This window comes from Salmo salar, chromosome ssa14 (assembly GCF_905237065.1).
Source record: "Salmo salar chromosome ssa14, Ssal_v3.1, whole genome shotgun sequence".
In the NCBI taxonomy this organism is placed as follows: Eukaryota; Metazoa; Chordata; class Actinopteri; order Salmoniformes; family Salmonidae; genus Salmo; species Salmo salar.
In genome coordinates this window covers 50089460-50109701 of record NC_059455.1, presented here as the reverse complement: position 1 = coordinate 50109701, position 20242 = coordinate 50089460, and the positions used below count along the sequence as shown (strand labels likewise).

At 44.5% G+C, this 20242-nt stretch overlaps 1 protein-coding gene across 2 annotated transcripts; it reads left to right on the top strand.

The window, feature by feature from the left end:
• The first annotated feature begins 455 nt into the window (after nt 1-455).
• On the top strand, nt 456-14539 carry LOC106569737 (ras-related protein Rab-12). Of its 2 annotated transcripts, XM_045694521.1 has the most exons (7): nt 456-1110; nt 3764-3824; nt 6570-6651; nt 7439-7495; nt 8824-8913; nt 9152-9256; nt 14291-14539. In XM_045694521.1, exons 1-7 carry the CDS (start codon nt 894-896, stop codon nt 14396-14398), a joined length of 720 nt encoding a protein of 239 aa, XP_045550477.1. In that variant the 5' UTR covers nt 456-893; the 3' UTR covers nt 14399-14539. The 2 variants fall into 2 exon arrangements, with proteins under 2 accessions (XP_045550477.1, XP_013996790.1); XM_014141315.2 differs by lacking the exon at nt 6570-6651 and having other exon boundaries at nt 7357-7495.
• The last annotated feature ends 5703 nt before the right edge of the window (nt 14540-20242 follow it).

Sequence of the window (20242 nt, the reverse complement as noted above, 5' to 3'; positions counted from 1 at the left end):
TCCAAACTCAGTCTTCGGGACCCTAAAGGGTGCAATCTTTTGGTTTTTTGCCCAAGCGCTACACAGCTGATTCAAATAATCAACTAATCATCAAGCTTTGATCATCTGAATCAGCTGTGTAGTGTTAGGGCTAAAAACAAAACTAGCACCGAGTTTGTGGAAATGCTTCCGTAACCTATCTTGGGCTCCCGAGTGGCGCAGCCATCTCAGTGCTAGAGGCGTCACTACAGACCCTGGTTCGATTCCAGGCTGTATTAAAACCGGTCGTGATTGGGAGTCCCATAGGGCGGCGCACAATTAGCCCAGCGTCGTCCGGTGTAGGCCGTAATTGTAAACAAAAAATATGTTCTTAACTGACTTGCCTAGTTAAATAAAAAATGGTTTAAAAAAATAAATGTGTGGGTACGGACATCCCAAGGATCCCAGATAGCTAAGACCCTGCGGTGACGCAATGAAGAAAAAAAAAAGATACCAGAGGTGCGTTCAGTTCGCTTGAACGTTTGCAGAACGGTTTGTACTGAACGACACGTTTCCCCCAAAAAGGTATTGTACGTTCTTGAACAGACTAAGCCAACTAACTAAGGAAAGGGGTATTTTTGCTGCCGTTTTGGTGGTGTGGCGACTGGCCATACCGACAGGGTTCCCCTACCGATAACCCTTCCCCGTTTTTTAACCGGTCGTTCAGTACAACACCATTTCAGTTCAATTGAACTTTCCAGAACGTAAAAACGTACTGAACACAGCCCTTGATTCTCTTGACAGCAGCTGAACAATTTGGAAACTTTTTTTCCCGAACTAACTCAAAGACAAAAGGAAAAATTTACTAAAAGTGGATCCACGTCGTTATTTTCTCTTTTAAACGCGTGTCAAAGTGTTCAAATGTGGAATTATTAATGGATTCGCGGTATGAGATCCAGCGGAGGGCCGGTGGGGGATCGGCGAATGCTTCACCCGCTCTTGGGGCACAGTCTCGCCGCAGGAAGATGCCTCCTAGACCCGCTGATTATAAACTTCAGATTATTATCATTGGTTCCCGTGGTGTAGGCAAAACCAGTCTAATGGAAAGGTTTACCGACGACACTTTCTGTGAAGCATGTAAATCAACCGTTGGTAAGGAAAGGTCCAGATTTCGTTAGCCTCCTTTGCTAGCCAAAACTAGCTTGCTAACAGTTCTGTTATTGTTTTGTTCTTTATGTTAGCCAACCGTCGGCTAGTTTAGCTAGCTAGCAATGTTTACGCTAACTACATGACTTGACGCAACCCGACCTAGCTAAGCTTTTAGGCTAATGTATGGTCACCATCATAGATATATATATATTTTTTTACTAATATTTTGTAAAGAAGTTGGTAGCTACAGGGGAACACTGTCATGTGTAAAAACTTGAGGTTGTTGTTTGACATGAATCTGTCAGAGAGAAGCGAGCTAGTAGTACTGTAACGGGAGCCCTGTCCAGCAGTTAGACTAGAGGTTACTGAGGGCCCTAGTAACTGTACTAGTCTTCCCTGTGGCTCAGTTGGTAGAGCATGGTGTTTGCAACGCCAGCATGGTGTGTGTGCAACGCCAGGGTTGTGGGTTCGATTCCCACGGGGGGCCAGTACAAAAAAATAAAAATGAAATGAAATGTATGCATTCACTACTGTAAGTCGCTCTGGATAAGAACATCTGCTAAATGACTAAAATGTAATGTAACTGTACTGATACCTTGTCAGAAGTGTTGTTGTTGCTAGCTACCTTGAACCAGAGGAACACCCAATAGTGGCTTTCATTATTCTGTCATAAATGTACAAAAAAAATAATATATATATATATCTGTCTGCTACAATAACTAACTTGAGGTTTAGAACCAATAAATCCAGCGTAATTATATATTGACGTTTCATATATCCTTGGACTTAGTGTGAGGCATAGATCTATTTTGTCTGTCTTTGTGACACTATCAGTGGTCTGTTTCTGAACCTCTCGTTCTGTCGACCGACACTGGTCCCTGGGATGTTACGGACTAGTCCCTCAGGTTTTTATCTGACACTGATTTTTAGTCACTTCTCTTAGCCTAGTTTTGGAGGCCTACACAGGTCCTCGAAAGATTGGAGATCATTTATTGCCGGTCACTTGCCTGTCGTCACGGTTTGTGCTCAAGCCTGATTTGAGTTAAATCCTCCACACAGGGACAGGACTTGAATAGTCTTGAAAAGAGGGTCAGTGACTTCCACTCTTACAAAGCCATTATAGTATGACCATACCATCTTTGTGCCAAGTCACCAATTATTTAATTCTCCTCATGCAAAGCACCGAAGGAATCTGGCTTGCCTTGCTAACAGGCAAAGGGAACTAATTTATCTGTTGTGAAACAGTCTCCTGAGGTAGATCACGCAGACCACTACAGGAACATGGATATACATGCAGGTTGATGTTTATTATCATGAGTCATGTCCTGGATGCAGAACTGAGCGATTTTATTGTGCTAGCTAGTAGGGTTAGCAGGGTGGTTAAGGTCTTTGTGGCTGTGCTAGCTAGTGACAGAAGGGTTAAGGTCTTTGTGGCTGTGCTAGCTAGTGACAGAAGGGTTAAGGTCTTTGTGGCTGTGCTAGCTAGTGATAGAAGGGTTAAGGTCTGTGTGGCTGTGCTAGCTAGTGATAGAAGGGTTAGGGTCTTTGTGGCTGTGCTAGCTAGTGACAGAAGGGTTAAGGTCTTTGTGGCTGTGCTAGCTAGTGATAGAAGGGTTAAGGTCTGTGTGGCTGTGCTAGCTAGTGATAGAAGGGTTAGGGTCTTTGTGGCTGTGCTAGCTAGTGACAGAAGGGTTAGGGTCTTTGTGGCTGTGCTAGCTAGTGACAGAAGGGTTAGGGTCTTTGTGGCTGTGCTAGCTAGTGACAGAAGGGTTAAGGTCTTTGTGGCTGTGCTAGCTAGTGATAGAAGACACCAACAGTTATGATGATTATTCTATTTTCATGACTGTCTTCAACCATAACTGTCGGTTACACGGTTATATGGTAATTGTGCCAGCCCTAATACACACACACACACACACACACACACACACACCGGAACACACCCAGGACAGAAGGGCTGCCACTGTCCCCATAGTTCCAAAAATAGTCCCTTTCACACTCTGACACTCTCCTCTCTGGCAGCTGCCACGTCTGGCCTCCATCTTGTTGTGCGTTGTCATCCTGGGTACACAGCTCTCTCTCTGTCTCTCTCTGTCGCTCTCTGTCTCTCTGTCGCTCTCTGTCTCTCTGTCGCTCTCTGTCTCTCTGTCGCTCTCTGTCTCTCGCTCGCTCTCTGTCTCTCGCTCGCTCTCTGGTTGTCTGTCTCTCTCTGTCTGTCTCTCTCTCTGTCTCTGAAGCAGCAGCTTTTTTGGATCGTCATATTGGGCCCTCTGAGGGTCTCTGTCTGTGCTTGTTCATGGTTGTTTTGATGACCAGAAGTGAGGAGGGTTGCATAAATATTGAAATAAGTGTCTGAAATCTGTCATAAACCAAAATATTTGATGTAGAATATCTTTACATTTCTAGCACAGAAGTTTGTGATTAAAATGCCAACTTTTTCCTTGTTGTAGTATTTCCTCCATGAATTCTTGTATTCTAAAGCGCTTTGGAAGAACTTGCTACTTGAACTAGCCTGTTTGTCAATTTGTCATGTTTTTCATGCTTTTTCCCATGTTTCTGGCTGGCTGGCTGATTGACTGGCTGACTGACCGGCACAGGGGAAAGAGCATGGAAAAACATGACAAAAGACACATTTGGCCCTGTTTTCTTCCTGTAGGAGTAGATTTTAAGATCAAGACGGTGGAGCTGAGAGGGAAGAAGATCAGGTTGCAGATCTGGTGAGTCAACAGGAAACAGGAAGTCATCATCAGCCTCTGTCTGTTCCACTATCTCACACAGAAATTTGTTTACACCCCTGTTAGTGAGCATTTCTCCTTTGCCAAGATAATCCATCCTCCTGACAGGTGTGGCATATCAAGAAGCTGATTAAACAGCATGATCATTACACAGGTGCACCTTGTGCTGGGGACAATAAAAGGCCACTCTAAAATGTGCAGTTTTGTTGTACAACACAATGCCACAGATGTCTCAAGTTTTGAGGGAGCGTGCAATTGGCATGCTGACTGCAAGAATGTCAACCAGAGCTGTTGCCAGAGAAATGTAATGTTAATTTCTCTACCATAATGCCACTTCAACGTCATTTTAGAGACTTTGACAGTACTTCCAACTGGCCTCACAACCGCAGACCACGTGTACAGATGGGTGTCTATTCCGAGTCATGTGAAATCCATAGATTAGGGTCTAATTTATTTATTTCAATTGACTGATTTCCTCATGTGAACGGTAACTCAGTAAAATCTTTTTTTATTTTACCTTTTATTAAACTAGGCAAGTCAGTTAAGAACAAATTCTTATTTTCAATGACGGCCTAGGAACAGTGGGGTTAACTGCCTTGTTCAGGGGCAGAACAACAGATTTGTACCTTGTCAGCTCGGGGATTCGATCTTGCAACCTTTCGGTTAACTAGTCCAACGCTCTAACCACTAGGCTACGCTGCCGCCCCTAAAATTATTGCACGTTGCGTTTAAAAAAAAATATTTTTTCTTCTTCAGTACATTGTTTTAGTTCAATATGATATCTGTTTGGGGCTTCTTGGGGGTCATTCTACAGTCTACAAATGATTAGCCGTTATGATCTGGCCCCCTGACCGTCCACTCAAGAGGAAATTGGCCCGTGGCTGAATGTAGTTTGATGACCCCTGACATACAACATTAAGTGACACTTCAGTCTACAGTAATCGACCGTTCAGCTACCTTCCGCTGCACAGAATAGCTGACCTTTTCATGCTACGGCTACATGACACCACAGATACTGTAGCTACACATCCTGATGTTGCCATTTAGGATGAATGTGTGACTGCTACCTGGGCTGAAATGTGTGCATATCTCTCACTAATAACACCATTTCTTCTGTTTACTGACCTCATCCACTCTCAATCTCTGTGTCCCTACCTCCACCCATCCCCCATCAGTTCAGGATGACCTGTCTGCGTACTGGCTGTGTCATCATGTTTCGTGCTGACTGCCTCATCTCACCACCTGGTCTTGGCTGAGGCTCCATCACTGTGTCAGTCAACCCTAACCTCTGTCTCTCTTTTTGTCAGTCAACCCTAACCTCTGTCTCTCTTTTTGTCAGTCAACCCTAACCTCTGTCTCTCTTTTTGTCAGTCAACCCTAACCTCTGTCTCTCTTTTTGTCAGTCAACCCTAACCTCTGTCTCTCTTTTTGTCAGTCAGCCCTAACCTCTGTCTGTCAGTCACCCTTAACTTTTCACTCTTTCTGTCTGTCAGCCCTAACCTCTCTATTGGCCTGTCTGGCCGTCAGCCCTAACCTCTCTATTGGCCTGTCTGTCAGTCAGCCCTAACCTCTCTATTAGCCGGTCTGTCCGTCAGCCCTAACCTCTCTATTAGCCTGTCTACTGCTGCTCATACTCTGGCGGACTGACTGGCGGACTGACTGGCGGACTGACTGGCGGACTGACTGGCGGACTGACTGGCGGACTGACTGGCGGACTGACTGGCGGACTGACTGACGGACTGACTGGCGGGCGAACGGATTGACTGACTGACTGACTGGCGGGCGAACGGATTGACTGACTGACTGACTGGCGGGCGAACGGATTGACTGACTGGCGGGCGAACGGATTGACTGACTGACTGACGGATTGACTGACTGACTGGCGGACTGACTGACTGGCGGACTGACTGACGGATTGACTGACTGACTGGCGGGCGAACGGATTGACTGACTGGCGGGCGGGCGGGCGAACGGATTGACTGACTGGCGGATTGACTGACTGACTGGCGGATTGACTGACTGACTGGCGGATTGACTGACTGACTGGCGGATTGACTGACTGACTGGCGGATTGACTGACTGACTGGCGGATTGACTGACTGACTGGCGGACTGACTGACGGATTGACTGACGGACTGGCGGGCGAACGGATTGACTGACTGACTGACTGACTGACTGACTGGCGGGCGAACGGATTGACTGACTGACGGGCGAACGGATTGACTGACTGACTGACTGGCGGGCGAACGGATTGACTGACTGACTGGCGGGCGAACGGATTGACTGACTGATTGACTGACTGGCGGGCGAACGGATTGACTGACTGGCGGGCGAACGGATTGACTGAATGACTGGCGGATTGACTGACCTCTGCACCATAGTTGGCTAGATTTGTATATGGAAATTAATTCACATGAAGTTCGGCAATTACTACGTTTGTTATTAGCTTTAACTAGGGCCTTGTTTTCCCAGGTCATGTCAGGTGACTTGGTCTGGAAAACCTCATGGCCCTAACTCATAGATCCAGTCTGATATGTGATGTGTCCTATCTCTAACTCATGGATCCAGTCTGATATGTGATGTGTGTCCTGTCTCTAACTCATGGATCCAGTCTGATATGTGATGTGTCCTATCTCTAACTCATGGATCCAGTCTGATATGTGATGTGTGTCCTGTCTCTAACTCATGGATCCAGTCTGATATGTGATGTGTGTCCTGTACCTCCAGGGATACAGCTGGTCAGGAGAGGTTCAACAGTATAACCTCAGCCTACTACCGTGGGGCCAAGGGAATAGTACTGGTCTATGACATCATCTATGACTGGCGGGCGAACGGATTGATTGACTGACTGGCGGGCGAACGGACGGACGGACTGACTGACTGACTGGCGGGCGGACTGACTGACTGACTGGCGGGCGGACTGACTGACTGACTGGCGGGCGAACGGACTGACTGACTGGCGGGCGGGCGAACGGACTGACTGACTGACTGGCGGGCGAACGGACTGACTGACTGACTGGCGGACGAACGGACGGACTGGCGGGCGGACTGACTGACTGACTGACTGACTGGCGGGCGAACGGATTGACTGACTGACTGACTGGCGGGCGAACGGATTGACTGACTGACTGACTGGCGGGCGAACGGATTGACTGACTGACTGGTGAACGGATTGACTGACTGACTGACTGGCGGGCGAACGGATTGATTGATTGATTGACTGGCGGGCGAACGGATTGATTGATTGATTGACTGGCGGGCGAACGGATTGATTGATTGACTGGCGGGCGAACGGATTGACTGACTGACTGGCGGGCGAACGGATTGACTGACTGACTGACTGGCGGGCGAACGGATTGACTGACTGACTGACTGACTGGCGGGCGAACGGATTGACTGACTGACTGATATGTGATGTGTGTCCTGTCTCTAATTCATGGGTCCAGTCTGATATGTGTCCTGTCTCTAACTCATGGATCCAGTCTGATATGTGATGTGTGTCCTGTACCTCCAGGGATACAGCTGGTCAGGAGAGGTTCAACAGTATAACCTCAGCCTACTACCGTGGGGCCAAGGGAATAGTACTGGTCTATGACATCACCAAGCAGGAAACATTTGACGACCTTCCCAAATGGATGAGGATGATCGACAAGGTAGAAGGGATTTTTTCTTCTCCATTGTATCCAAACTTTTTATATTGCTGTTTTTCCTGATCAGGTCAATTTTATTATGAAAAACTCAGGGCCTTACACATCATCGTGGATTATCATTGATAACAGAAATTGTTATGTAGTACTAGGCACGGAGCGACACTAGGATGGGCCACATACCTCTCCTCTGTTCCTACAGTACACACACTACCGTTCAAAAGTTTGGGGTCACTTAGAAAATGGCCTTGTTTTTGAAAAGAAAAGCAAAAAAAATAAAAATGTGTTCATTAAAATAACATCAAATTGATCAGAAATACAGTGTAGACATTATTAATGTTGTAAATGACTATTGTAGCTGGAAACGGCAGATTTTTTTTTTTTAATGGAATATCTACATAGGCGTACAGAGGCCCATTATCAGCAACCATCACTCCTGTGTTCCAATGGCACGTTGTGTTTGCTAATCCAAGTTTATCATTTTAAAAGTCTAATTGATCATTAGAAAACATTTTTGCAATTATGTTAGCACAGCTAAAAACTGTTGTTCTGATTTAAAGAAGCAATAAAACTGGCCTTCTTTAGACTAGTTGAGTATCTGGCGCATCAGCATTTGTGGGTTCGATTACAGGCTCAAAATGACAAGAAACAAAGACATTTCTTCTGAAACTCGTCAGTCTGTTCTCGTTCTGAGAAATTAAGGCTATTCCATACGAGAAATTGCCAAGAAACTGAAGATCTCGTACAACGCTGTGTACTACTCCCTTCACAGAACAGCGCAAACTGGCTCTAACCAGAATAAAAAGAGGAGTGGGAGGCCCCGGTGCACAACTGAGCAAGAGGACAAGTACATTAGAGTGTCTAGTTTGAGAAACAGACACCTCACAAGTCCTCAACTGGCAGCTTCATTAAATAGTACCCACAAAACACCAGTCTCAACGTCAACAGTGAAGAGGCGACTCCGGGATGCTGGCCTTCTAGGCAGAGTTCCTCTGTCCAGTGTTCTTTTGCCCCTCTTAATCTTTTATTTTTATTGGCCAGTCTGAGATATGGCTTTTTCTTTGCAACTCTGTCTAGAAAGCCAGCATCCCGGAGTCTCCTCTTCACTGTTGACGTTGAGACTGGTGTTTTGCAGGTATTATTTAATGAAGCTGCCAGTTGAGGACTTGTGAGGCGTCTGTTTCTCAAACTAGACACTAATGTACTTGTCTTCTTGTTCAGTTGTGCACCGGGGCCTCCCACTCCTCTTTCTATTCTGGTTAGGGCCAGTTTGCGCTGTTCTGTGAAGGGAGTAGTACACAGCACATACCTCTCTTCTCTCTGTCATTGGCCAGTATGCTTCAGAAGAGGCAGAGCTGCTGCTGGTGGGAAACAAGCTGGACTGTGAGACAGACCGCATCATCACTAAACAAACTGCAGAGAGGGTGAGTCTAATACTGATCTAGAATCAGTTGATGGGGTGGGGGGGGGGGGGGGACTTTCTCCAAGAAGAAATTTCCCAAGCCAGGGCTTTTGTTTACTTCTAATCTTCACAGATGGATTAGTTAACGGATTATTGTGTAGAGCATCACAGTACTGTAATAATAATAGTAATAATATTAGTTGATTTTCTAATTGATTGATTTTGACTTTGGTATCATCGCGTCTCGGTTCCATTCACAGTTTACCTCGAGGATATCTGGGATGCGTTTCTGCGAGGCAAGTGCCAAGGATAACTTTAACGTGGAGGAGTGCTTTCTAAAACTAGTGGACGACATTCTAGCAAAGGTGAGTAGGAATCCTCACTGTGCTTTTTAACTATACGCCGCTTATTTTGTTGACCTGCGACCTACACTGAGTGGACAAAATATTAGGATACACCTTCACCTTTTGCCCTCAGAACAGCCTCACTTCGTTGGGGGCGTGGACTCTACGGGAAAGCGTTCCACAGGGATGCTGGACCATTTTGACTCCAATGCTTTCCCACAGTTGTGTCAAGTTGGCTGGATGTCCTTTGGGTGGTGGACCATTCTTGATACACACGGGAAACTGTTGCGTGTGGAAAAACCCAGCAGCGTTGCAGTTCTTGACACAAACTGGTGCGCCTGGCTCCTACTACCATACCCTGGTCAAAGGGACTTTCATCTCAATTGTCTCAAGGCTTAAAAATCCTTCTTTAACCTGTCTCCTCCCCTTCATCTACACTGATTGAAGTGGATTTAACAGGTGACATCAATAAGGGATCATATCTTTCACCTGGATTCACCTGGTCAGTCTGTCATGGAAAAAGCAGGAGTTCCTAATGTTTTGTCCACTCAGTGTGTTTAAATAAAAAACCTGGTTCAGTCTGCTTTCCACCAGACACTGGGAGATGAATTCCCCTTTCAGCAGGACAATAACCTAAAACACAAGGCTTAAATTGTATTTTTTTTCCTCATCAATCGACACACAATACCCCATAATGATAAAGCAAAAACAGTTTTTGTTTTTAAATGTTTTGCTAATTTATTAAACTGAAATATGTAATTTACATAAGTATTCAGACCCTTTACTCAGTACTTTGTTGAAGCACCTTTGGCAGCGATTACAGTCTCGAGTCTTCTTGGGTATGATGCTACAAGCTTGGCACACCTGTATTCAGGGAGTTTCTCCCATTCTTCTCTGCAGATCCTCTCAAACTCTGTCAGGTTGGATGGGGAGTGTCGCTGCACAGCTATTTTCAGGTCTCTCCAGAGATGTTCGATCGGGTTCAAGTCCGGGCTCTGGCTGGGCCACTCAAGGACATTCAGAGACTTGTCCTGAAGCTACTCTTGCGTTGTCTTGTTAGAAGGTGAATATGAGCGCTGTAGAGCAGGTTTTCATCAAGGATCTCTCTGTACTTTGCTCAAGAAAGAAGAGCGAATCTTGTTTCTCATAGTCAGAGTTCTTTAGGAGCCTTTTGGCAAACTCCAAGCACGTTGTCATGTGCCTTTTACTGAGGAGTGGCTTCCGTCTGGCCACTCTACCATAAAGGCCTGATTGGTGGAGTGCTGCAGAGATGGTTGTCCTTCTGGAAGGTTCTCCCTTCTCTACAGAGGAACTCTAGAGCTCTGTCAGAGTGACCATCGGGCTCTTCTCCCCTGATTGCTCAGTTTGGCCAGGCGGCCAGCTCTAGGAAGAGTCTTTGAGGTTCCAAACTTCTTTCATTTAAGAATGATGGAGGCCACTGTGTTCTTGGGGACCTTCAATGGTGCAGAAATGTTTTGGTACCCTTCCCCAGATCTGTTCCTTGACACAATCTTCTCTCGGAGCTCTACAGACAATTCCTTCAACATCATGGCTTGGTTTTTTACTCTGACACGCACTGTCAACTGTGGGACCCTATATAGACAGGTGTGTGTGCCTTTCCAAATCATGTCAAATCAATTGAATTTACCACAGGTGAACTCCAATCAAGTTGTAGAAACATCTCAAGGAGGATCAATGGAAACAGGATGCACCTGAGCTCAATTTCGAGTCTCATAGCAAAGGGTCTGAATACCTATGTAAATAAATGAGCAGAAATGTCTAAAAACCTGTTTTCGCTTTGTCATGATGGGATATTGTGTGTAGATTGCTGAGAATTTTTATTCATTTAATCCGTTTTAGAATAAGGCTGTAACGTAAGAAAATGTGGAAAAAGTCAAGGGGTCTAAATACTTACCGACTGCACTGTAAACACTGGAGTTGCTTACCAAGACGTCATCGAATGTTCCTGAGTGGCCTAGTTACAGTTTTGACTTAAATCAGCTTTAAAAATCTATGGCAAGGCTTAAATGGCTTATCAACAACCAACTTGACCGAGCTTGAAGAATTCTTTAAAGAATAATTGGTAAATATTGTTTAATCCAGGTATGCAGAGCTCTTAGAGACTTACCCAACAACACTCACAGCTGTAATCGCTGCCAAATGGGATTTATAACATGTATTGACTCAAGGGGTTGAATATTTATCTAATCAAGATATTTTAGTGTTTTTTATTTTAATTCAAACATTTAAAAAAAAAAAAATCCACTTTGACCTTAGAGCATTATTTGTGGATCAAAAGATGATCGTTAAATCCACTTTAATCTTACTTTGTAACATAAGAAAAGCTGTTTATAAAAGTCAAGGGGTGTGAATACTTTCTGAAGGCATTGCACATTTTATATTTGGGATTCCATTTAGTGCCCTCCCCTGGTATTTAGTGTGCATGTAAAAAATTACCTATTTCTTGTGTTTTCATATAGTTTCCTATAATATTGTTTTCATGTTTTCCTATAGCTTCTCTCCGCATTTCCTATAACTGTACCCGTTGTTATGTTGTAATAGTCTACAATTTTTATTTTTTTATTTCACCTTTATTTAACCAGGTAGGCAAGTTGAGAACAAGTTCTCATTTACAATTGTGACCTGGGCCAAGATAAAGCAAAGCAGTTTGACACATACAACAACACAGAGTGACACATGGAGTAAAACAAACATACAGTCAATAATACAGTAGAAAAATAAGTCTATATACAATGTGAGCAAATGAGGTGAGATAAGGGAGGTGAAGGCAATAAATAGGCCATGGTGGCGACGTAAATGCAATATAGCAAGTAAAACACTGGAATGGTAGATTTGTAGTGGAAGAAAGTGCAAAGTAGAAATAGAAATAATGGGGTGCAAAGGAGCTAAATAAATAAATACAGTAGGGGAAGAGGTAGTTGTTTGGGCTAAATATATGGCTAGGGACTTCAAGATGTATTCACACCCCTTGATATGGTCCACATTTTGTTGTTAGTCTGAATTCAAAATGGATTAAATTCATATTTTTTTGTCTCCCCCATCTATACACAAAGTGAAAACACACACAATTAACTTGTTTTTCGCAAATTTTATTGAAAATGAAATACAGAAATATCTTGCCCAAAGTATTCAAACACCTTTTGCTATGACACTCCAAATTGAGCTCAGGTGCATCCTGTTAACATTGATCATACTTGAGATGTTACTACAACTTGATTGGAGTCCACCTGTGGCTAATTCAATTATTTGGACATGATTTAGAAAGAAACAAACCTGTCTATATAAGGTCCCACAGTTGACAGTGCATGTCAGAGCAGAAACTATACTATGAAGTCCAAGGAACTGTCTGTAGAGCTCTGAGAGAGAATTGTGATGAGGCATATGTCTGGGGAAGGGTATAAAACAATTTATAGTGTTGAAAGTTTCCAAGAGCACAATGGTCTCCATGGAAAAAATATGGATCTACCCAGACTGCATAGAGCTGTCCAACCAAACTGAGCAACCGGGCGAGAGGCGCCATGATCAGGGAGGCGAGAGGCGCCATGATCAGGGAGGCGAGAGGCGCCATGATCAGGGAGGCGAGAGGCGCCATGATCAGGGAGGCGAGAGGCGCCATGATCAGGGAGGCGAGAGGCGCCTTGGACCATTCTGACAGAGCTACAGAGTTCATTGGCTGAGATGAGAGAACCTGCCAGAAGTCTCTACAGCACTTCACCAATCTGGGATTTATGGGAGAGTGGCCAGACAGAAGCCTCTCCTGAGAAAAAGGCACATGACAGCACGCCTGGAGTTTCAAAAAGGCATGTGAAAGACTCCGAGCATAAGGCAAAATATTCTGTGGTCTGTGGAGACAAACATTTTACTCTTTGGCCAAGAATGTAAAGCGCTATGTCTGGAGAAACCAGGCACAGCTCATCACCCCTCTAACACCATCCCCACCGTGAAGCACGGCGGTGGCAGCATCATGCTATGGGGATGCTTTTCAGCAGCAGGGACTGGGAGACTAGTAAGGATAGAGGGAACAATGAATGGAGGCAAATCCTTGATGAGAACCTGCTTCAGAGTGCAAACGACTTTAGATTGGGGCAAAGATTTACGTTCCAACAGGACAATGACACCAAGCATACAGCCAAAGCAATGTTGGAATGGCTTCAGAACAAGAATGTGAAAGTCCTTGAGTGGCCCAGCCAAAGCCCAGACTTGAATCCCATTGAAAATCTGTGGAAAGACTTGAAGATTGCTGTTCACCGTTGCTACCCATCTAATTTAAGAGAAGTTGAGAAAATCTGCAAGGAAGAATGGGAGAAAATCCCCAAATCCAGATGTGCAAAGCTGAGTCGGACAAACCCAAGGTGCATCTACATTGTATTCAGTCGGGTGTGAAAACTTATTTAAATTAAATACATATTTCTGTATTTAATTTTAAATTAAATTTGCTAACATTTCTAAAAAGATGTTCTCACTTTGTCATAATGGGGAATTGTGTGTAGATGGGTGAGATTTTCTTTTTTAGTTAATCCATTTTGAATTCAGGCTGTAAAACAACAAAATGTGGAATAAGTCAAGGGGTATGAATACTTTCTGAAAGTTCTAGATCAGTCACTTAACAAAACAAACTGTATATGTAGTATTTTAATAGTCATTATAAACTGGGTGGTTCGAGCCCTGAATGCTGATTGGCTGACAGCCGTGGTATATCAGACCGTATACCACAGATATGACAAAACATTTTATTTTTACTGGTCTAATTACGTTGGTTACCAGTTTATAATAGCAATGAGGCACCTCGGGGGGGGGGGTTGTGATATATGGCCAATATACCACGGTTAAGGGCTGTATCCAGGGACTCTGCGTTGCGTCGTGCCGAAGGACAGCCCTTAGCCGTGGTATATTCGCCATATACCACACCCCCTTGGGCCTTATTGCTTAATTATACCCTTCTAATACTGGTAAGTTATTTTGTATATTCCACACCACCTGAGGCACTAATCATGACTTGCCTGTTAACTTCCTATTCTGTCTTCTGGTCACCAGATGCCTCTAGAGATTCCCAACAGGAAGCTCTCCAACAGCATCCTGTCTCTGCAGCCTGAACCAGAAGTACCTCCCGAGCTCAACCCGCCACGCATGCACTGTTGCTGAGATGACTCCCCTCTCAACTCTCCACTTCATCCCCCCCCTCCACCACATCCCCCCCCTCCACTACTACATCCCTCCACTACACCCCCCCTCTACTACATCCCCCCCCTCCACTACTACATCCCCCCCTCCACTACTACATCCCCCCCCTCCACTACTACATCCCCCCCTCCACTACTACACTCCACTACTACATCCCCCCCTCCACTACTACATCCCCCTCCACTACTACACCCCCCCTCCACTACTACATCCCCCCTCCACTACTACATCCCCCCTCTCCACTACTACATCCCCCCCTCTCCACTACTACACCCCCCTCTCCACTACATCCCCCCCTCTCCACTACATCCCCCCCCTCCACTACATACCCCCCTCTCCACTACATACCCCCCCTCTCCACTACATCCCCTCCACTACATCCTCTCCACTACATCCCCCCCTCCACTACATCTCTCCTCTCTCCTCTCAACCATTCTGACCACCAGAGGGCAGCACAGCCAAGCAGAAGTCAGATATCAAGAGGAGGAGAGTAAGGCTGCATCCCAAATGGCAATAGATCCCATATATAGTGCACTACTTTGTACCAGCGCCCTTTTATAAGGAATAGAGTGCCATTTGGGATGCACATGAAGAGTCAGTTGTTGCTGCAAGGAGCTTTATACCCCCTGCTCTCACCCCCCCCTGCTCTGAACGATTCGGCGTCCTCCTATTTCTATCCTGTAGCTGTATGATATGACATGTCACACTAACACACAGACCTCTTCTTACACCCCTCCCCCACCCACGTCCCTTTGTCTACACACACCTGTACACGCACCTGTACACACACACACACACACACACACACACACTGTACACGCACCTGACCCAGACTACCTCATCCACGGGCCTGCTTGGCTAGCTGTGCCTCGCAGCCAAGTGCCTTCTAGGTAGAGATTCCTCTGGTAACCAATATATATCTCACACACACACACACACACGGGGACAACTTGAGAAAGAAAAGGAACACACACACCTGACTTCACTGAGGGAGTGGAGCTCCTGACCCTGCACTAAGTATATCAGTATTCTCTACTGTACAGGAAGGAACATGGATATATCTTACATCTGAAGTCAGTATTCTCTACTGTACAGGAAGGAACATGGATATATCTTACATCTGAAGTCAGTATTCTCTACAGGAAGGAACATGGATATATCTTACATCTGAAGTCAGTGTTCTCTACTGTACAGGAAGGAACATGGATTCTTGTCATATTGAACACGGCAACATTTAGATGGAAAATCTTCTTGTGTGTTTGTATATAGTTACATATAGACAGTTTTTTTTAAACCTGATTTATCACGTAGTAACTTGAATTAGATACAGTATTGGGTCTAGAGTCAGATGAAAACATGTTGAGAAAGCTGTCTTTTTGGGGCTAAAGTCATCTAGATCTACTTAGAAAACGACATAGCTGCCATTTGGTCTTGGATCGGACTCATTTTAAATCGACAGGATCCTCGTGAAGAATTTCAACATGTGTATTTACACAACCAATAATGACACAGCCTTAACAGTAGTTGGTTTGTTGTGTGTCGCGTTCATTTCTGTCCGTCTTGCCTTACAGTATTATAAGAGTGTTTTTGAATGATTCCTGGTCTGTTTGTTCATTGTAATGTTTTGCACTGTAATCCATGACAGCTAGTTCAACTCCTATGCTAAAGTGTGTGTGTGTGTATGTGTGTGTGGTGGGGGGGTAGGCAGTGTAAAAATAATAAAGTATTAAATTAGTTAGCGGCACTAATAATGATGAATAAAAACAAACCTTGTTTCAATGTCGAACCCTATCAGTAGTATTCATCAGTGCACACCGTAGCAAAACGTTTTGCAATGGAGACAAGATTTTCCTTATTGGACAATTCAGGTAGTCCCCTGTTTCAGTCTGTTTTGTTACGTTTTGGTGCCTAGTGAAAACGTTTTTGAGTGGACAGAAGTGCAGTGGCTGATGGGTAGTGTAGTTTGAGGCATCTACGTACAGTCACTATGAAGACAGGAGGAGGTAGCTACGTACAATCACTATGAAGACAGGAGGAGGTAGCTACGTACAGTCACTATGAAGACAGGAGGAGGTAGCTACGTACAGTCACTATGAAGAGGAGGTAGCTACGTACAGTCACTATGAAGAGGAGGTAGCTACGTACAGTCACTATGAAGACAGGAGGAGGTAGCTACGTACAGTCACTATGAAGACAGGAGGAGGTAGCTACGTACAGTCACTATGAAGACAGGTGGAGGTAGCTACGTACAGTCACTATGAAGAGGAGGTAGCTACGTACAGTCACTATGAAGACAGGAGGAGGTAGCTACGTACAGTCACTATGAAGAGAGGAGGAGGTAGCTACGTACAGTCACTATGACGACAGGAGCTACACTATATACACAACAGTATGTAGACCCCTTTCGATTTAGTGGATTCGGCTATTTCAGCAACACACGTTGCTGACAGGTGTATAAAATCGAGCACACCACCCATGCAATCTCCATAGCCAGACATTGGCAGTAGAATGGCCTTACTGAAGAGCTCAGTGACTTCAGCTTGGCACCATCAAAGGATGCCACCTTTCCAACAAGTCAGTTCAAGAAATGTCTGCCCTGCTAGAGCTGCCCCCGGTCATCTGTAAGTGCTGTTATTGTGAAGTGGAAACTTCTAGGAGCAACAACGGCTCAGCCGTGAAGTGGTAGGCCACACAAGCTCACAGAACGGGGCCGCCGAGTGCTGAAGCACATTGTGCGTAAAAATCGTTTGTCCTTGGGTGCAACACTCACTATCGAGTTCCAAACTATGTCTCGAAGCAATGTCAGCGCAATAACTGTTCGTCGGGAGCTTCATGAAATGAGTTTCCATGGCCGAGCAGCCGCACACAAGCCTAAGATCACCATGTGCAATGCCAAGCGTCGACTGGAGTGGTGTAAAGCTCGCCGCGATTTAACTCTGGAGCAGTGGGAACGTGTTCTCTGGAGTGATGAATCACACTTCACCATCTGGCAGTCCAACGGAAGAATCTGAGTTTGGCAGATGCCAGAAGAACGCTACCTGCCCCAATACATAGTGCCAACTGTAAAGTTTGGTGGAGGAAGAATAAAGGTCTGGGGCTGTTTTTCATGGTTCGGACTAGGCCCGTTAGTTCCTCATGTTTTCACTTCCCATAAGTTGAAATACCACTTAAAGGTGATCCAAAGATATGTTATAATTTCTGCGTTGCATTTAGAAAGACGAGCGCTGTAAGATTAAAAAAAAAAAATGTCCATTGTTGTTGGAAAGGTTTGGTGGTGTCAAATTGCACAAACAGTATTGGGATGACTCCGGAATTGATCTTGACTTGCTTGACTCATGGATTGATATATAATGAACTATTAACCTCAATGCCTAGGGTCTACATCTGCTGTTGGTCTACATTGATCAAACCCCAGCAAGACACTATTGAAATTGTCAAAAAAGAGACATATCTATGTGAAGTTAATGATGTTTCAGACCAGTTAGAGTCCATCCTGCCCAGATAGCTAGTTGTCACAGTAATGTTTAAAAGGTAAACCTAAGATCTGAGACCTATCAACCAACTGAAAATGAAATAATAAATGTTCGGATTGTTTTGTGTCGAGAAGAGTATCGCTCACATTGGTCTTTTGCTTAAATTGGGATTCCATGGGATTTTTTTATCCACGTGTTGTTTTATCAATATGCACGTAGTGGTTTAGGTCAATATACTAAAAAAATATATTTTGAAGTAAGCTAACAAACTTCACGTAAGAAGACACAGAATCCTAAACCCCTAGAGAATAATAGTTGCTTGATCTAAAAACCACCTTTGTCTGTCAGTTGTATTATTTATCATCGATCGGCTAATTTATGCACCTAAAGATTTTGTCCAGTGCTATACCTGTCCAGTAAACTGTTATTACTAACCTCAATGGCACTGGTCACTGCTGATTGGCTAGTCAGTACAACTAAGTGAAATACACTAATGCACTGATTCAATGACGCTTAACCTCAGCCTGTCCTAATCCTTGAGCAATTAGGGAGGAATACACAAAAAAATGAACCTTTTTAGATTAGTGTCTAGGGGTCCCTACTTCATACATAACTGTCATTTAACCAGCGCTGTTATTTTCTTTTTCTGCTTGATTATTGGAGCCCCTTCTAGGACCTTGATTATAGCAGCCCCTTCTAGGACCTTGATTATAGCAGCCCCTTCTAGAACCTTGATTATTGGGGTCCCTTCTAGGACTTTGATTATAGCAGCCCCTTCTAGGACCTTGATTATAGCAGCCCCTTCTAGAACCTTGATTATTGGGGTCCCTTCTAGGACCTTGATTATAGCAGCCCCTTCTAGGACCTTGATTATAGCAGCCCCTTCTAGGACCTTGATTATAGCAGCCCCTTCTAGGACCTTGATTATAGCAGCCCCTTCTAGGACCTTGATTATAGCAGCCCCTTCTAGGACCTTGATTATAGCAGCCCCTTCTAGGACCTTGATTATAGCAGTCCCTTCTAGGACCTTGATTATTGCAGCCCCTTCTAGAACCTTGATTATTGGGGTCCCTTCTAGGACCTTGATTATAGCAGCCCCTTCTAGGACCTTGATTATAGCAGCCCCTTCTAGGACCTTGATTATAGCAGTCCCTTCTAGGACCTTGATTATAGCAGCCCCTTCTAGAACCTTGATTATTGGGGTCCCTTCTAGGACCTTGATTATAGCAGCCCCTTCTAGGACCTTGATTATAGCAGCCCCTTCTAGGACCTTGATTATAGCAGTCCCTTCTAGGACCTTGATTATAGCAGTCCCTTCTAGGACCTTGATTATAGCAGTCCCTTCTAGGACCTTGATTATTGGGGGCCCTTCTAGTACCTTGATTATTGGGGCCCCTTCTAGGACCTTGATTATAGCAGTCCCTTCTAGGACCTTGATTATTGGAGCCCCTTCTAGGACCTTGATTATTGGAGCCCCTTCTAGGACCTTGATAATAGCAGCTCCTTCTAGGACCTTGATTATTGCGGCCCCTTCTAGGACCTTGATTATTGGGGTCCCTTCTAGTACCTTGATTATTGGGGTCCCTTCTAGGACCTTGATTATTGCGGCCCCTTCTAGGACCTTGATTATAGCAGTCCCTTCTAGGACCTTGATTATTGCAGCCCCTTCTAGAACCTTGATTATAGCAGGCCCTTCTAGGACCTTGATTATTGCAGTCCCTTCTAGGACCTTGATTATAGCAGTCCCTTCTAGGACCTTGATTATAGCAGTCCCTTCTAGGACCTTGATTATAGCAGCCCCTTCTAGGACCTTGATTATAGCAGTCCCTTCTAGGACCTTGATTATAGCAGTCCCTTCTAGGACCAGATTCAAGTCTTTAGAGTTCATGCAAGCAAGGCTTTTGTGGATTTCAATTGGAAGCGTTTCAGTGCGGAGTTTTGAGGTGCATGTGGTATTGGTTACATGCAGGGTGGAATTGGGTGGGGAAAATGAGCTGAATTCCTAGTAATATGACAGTGGTGACTTTTTTTTTTTCTTCCTTCAATTCCACTCCTGGTTACATGTTTTAGATTGTTAGAATGGGAAGCACAGATCAAGAATCAATCAATTTAAAAGATTATAAGATTGATTCATTGATCGGTTGAGATCAGATATTAAACAAATGTACACTAACACAGTTAACAATTAATATGGCATTAACCATGATCTCTGTCCTATAGACAAGCCTGACTATACTGTTCTCTGTCAGATTACATATAGTCTTTACAATGTAATCTTCTGTAACATACAGTACATGTGTCCTTTTAAAGATGAGAGACTATACTTTGTATC

Coding starts and splice junctions, on each gene's coding strand:
- LOC106569737 (XM_014141315.2), top strand. CDS start 894: ATGGATTCGCGGTATGAGATCCAGCGGAGGGCCGGTGGGGGATCGGCG. Junction 1,111..3,763: donor AGCATGTAAATCAACCGTTG/GTAAGGAAAGGT, acceptor TTCTTCCTGTAG/GAGTAGATTTTAAGATCAAG. Junction 7,496..8,823: donor GGATGAGGATGATCGACAAG/GTAGAAGGGATT, acceptor GTCATTGGCCAG/TATGCTTCAGAAGAGGCAGA.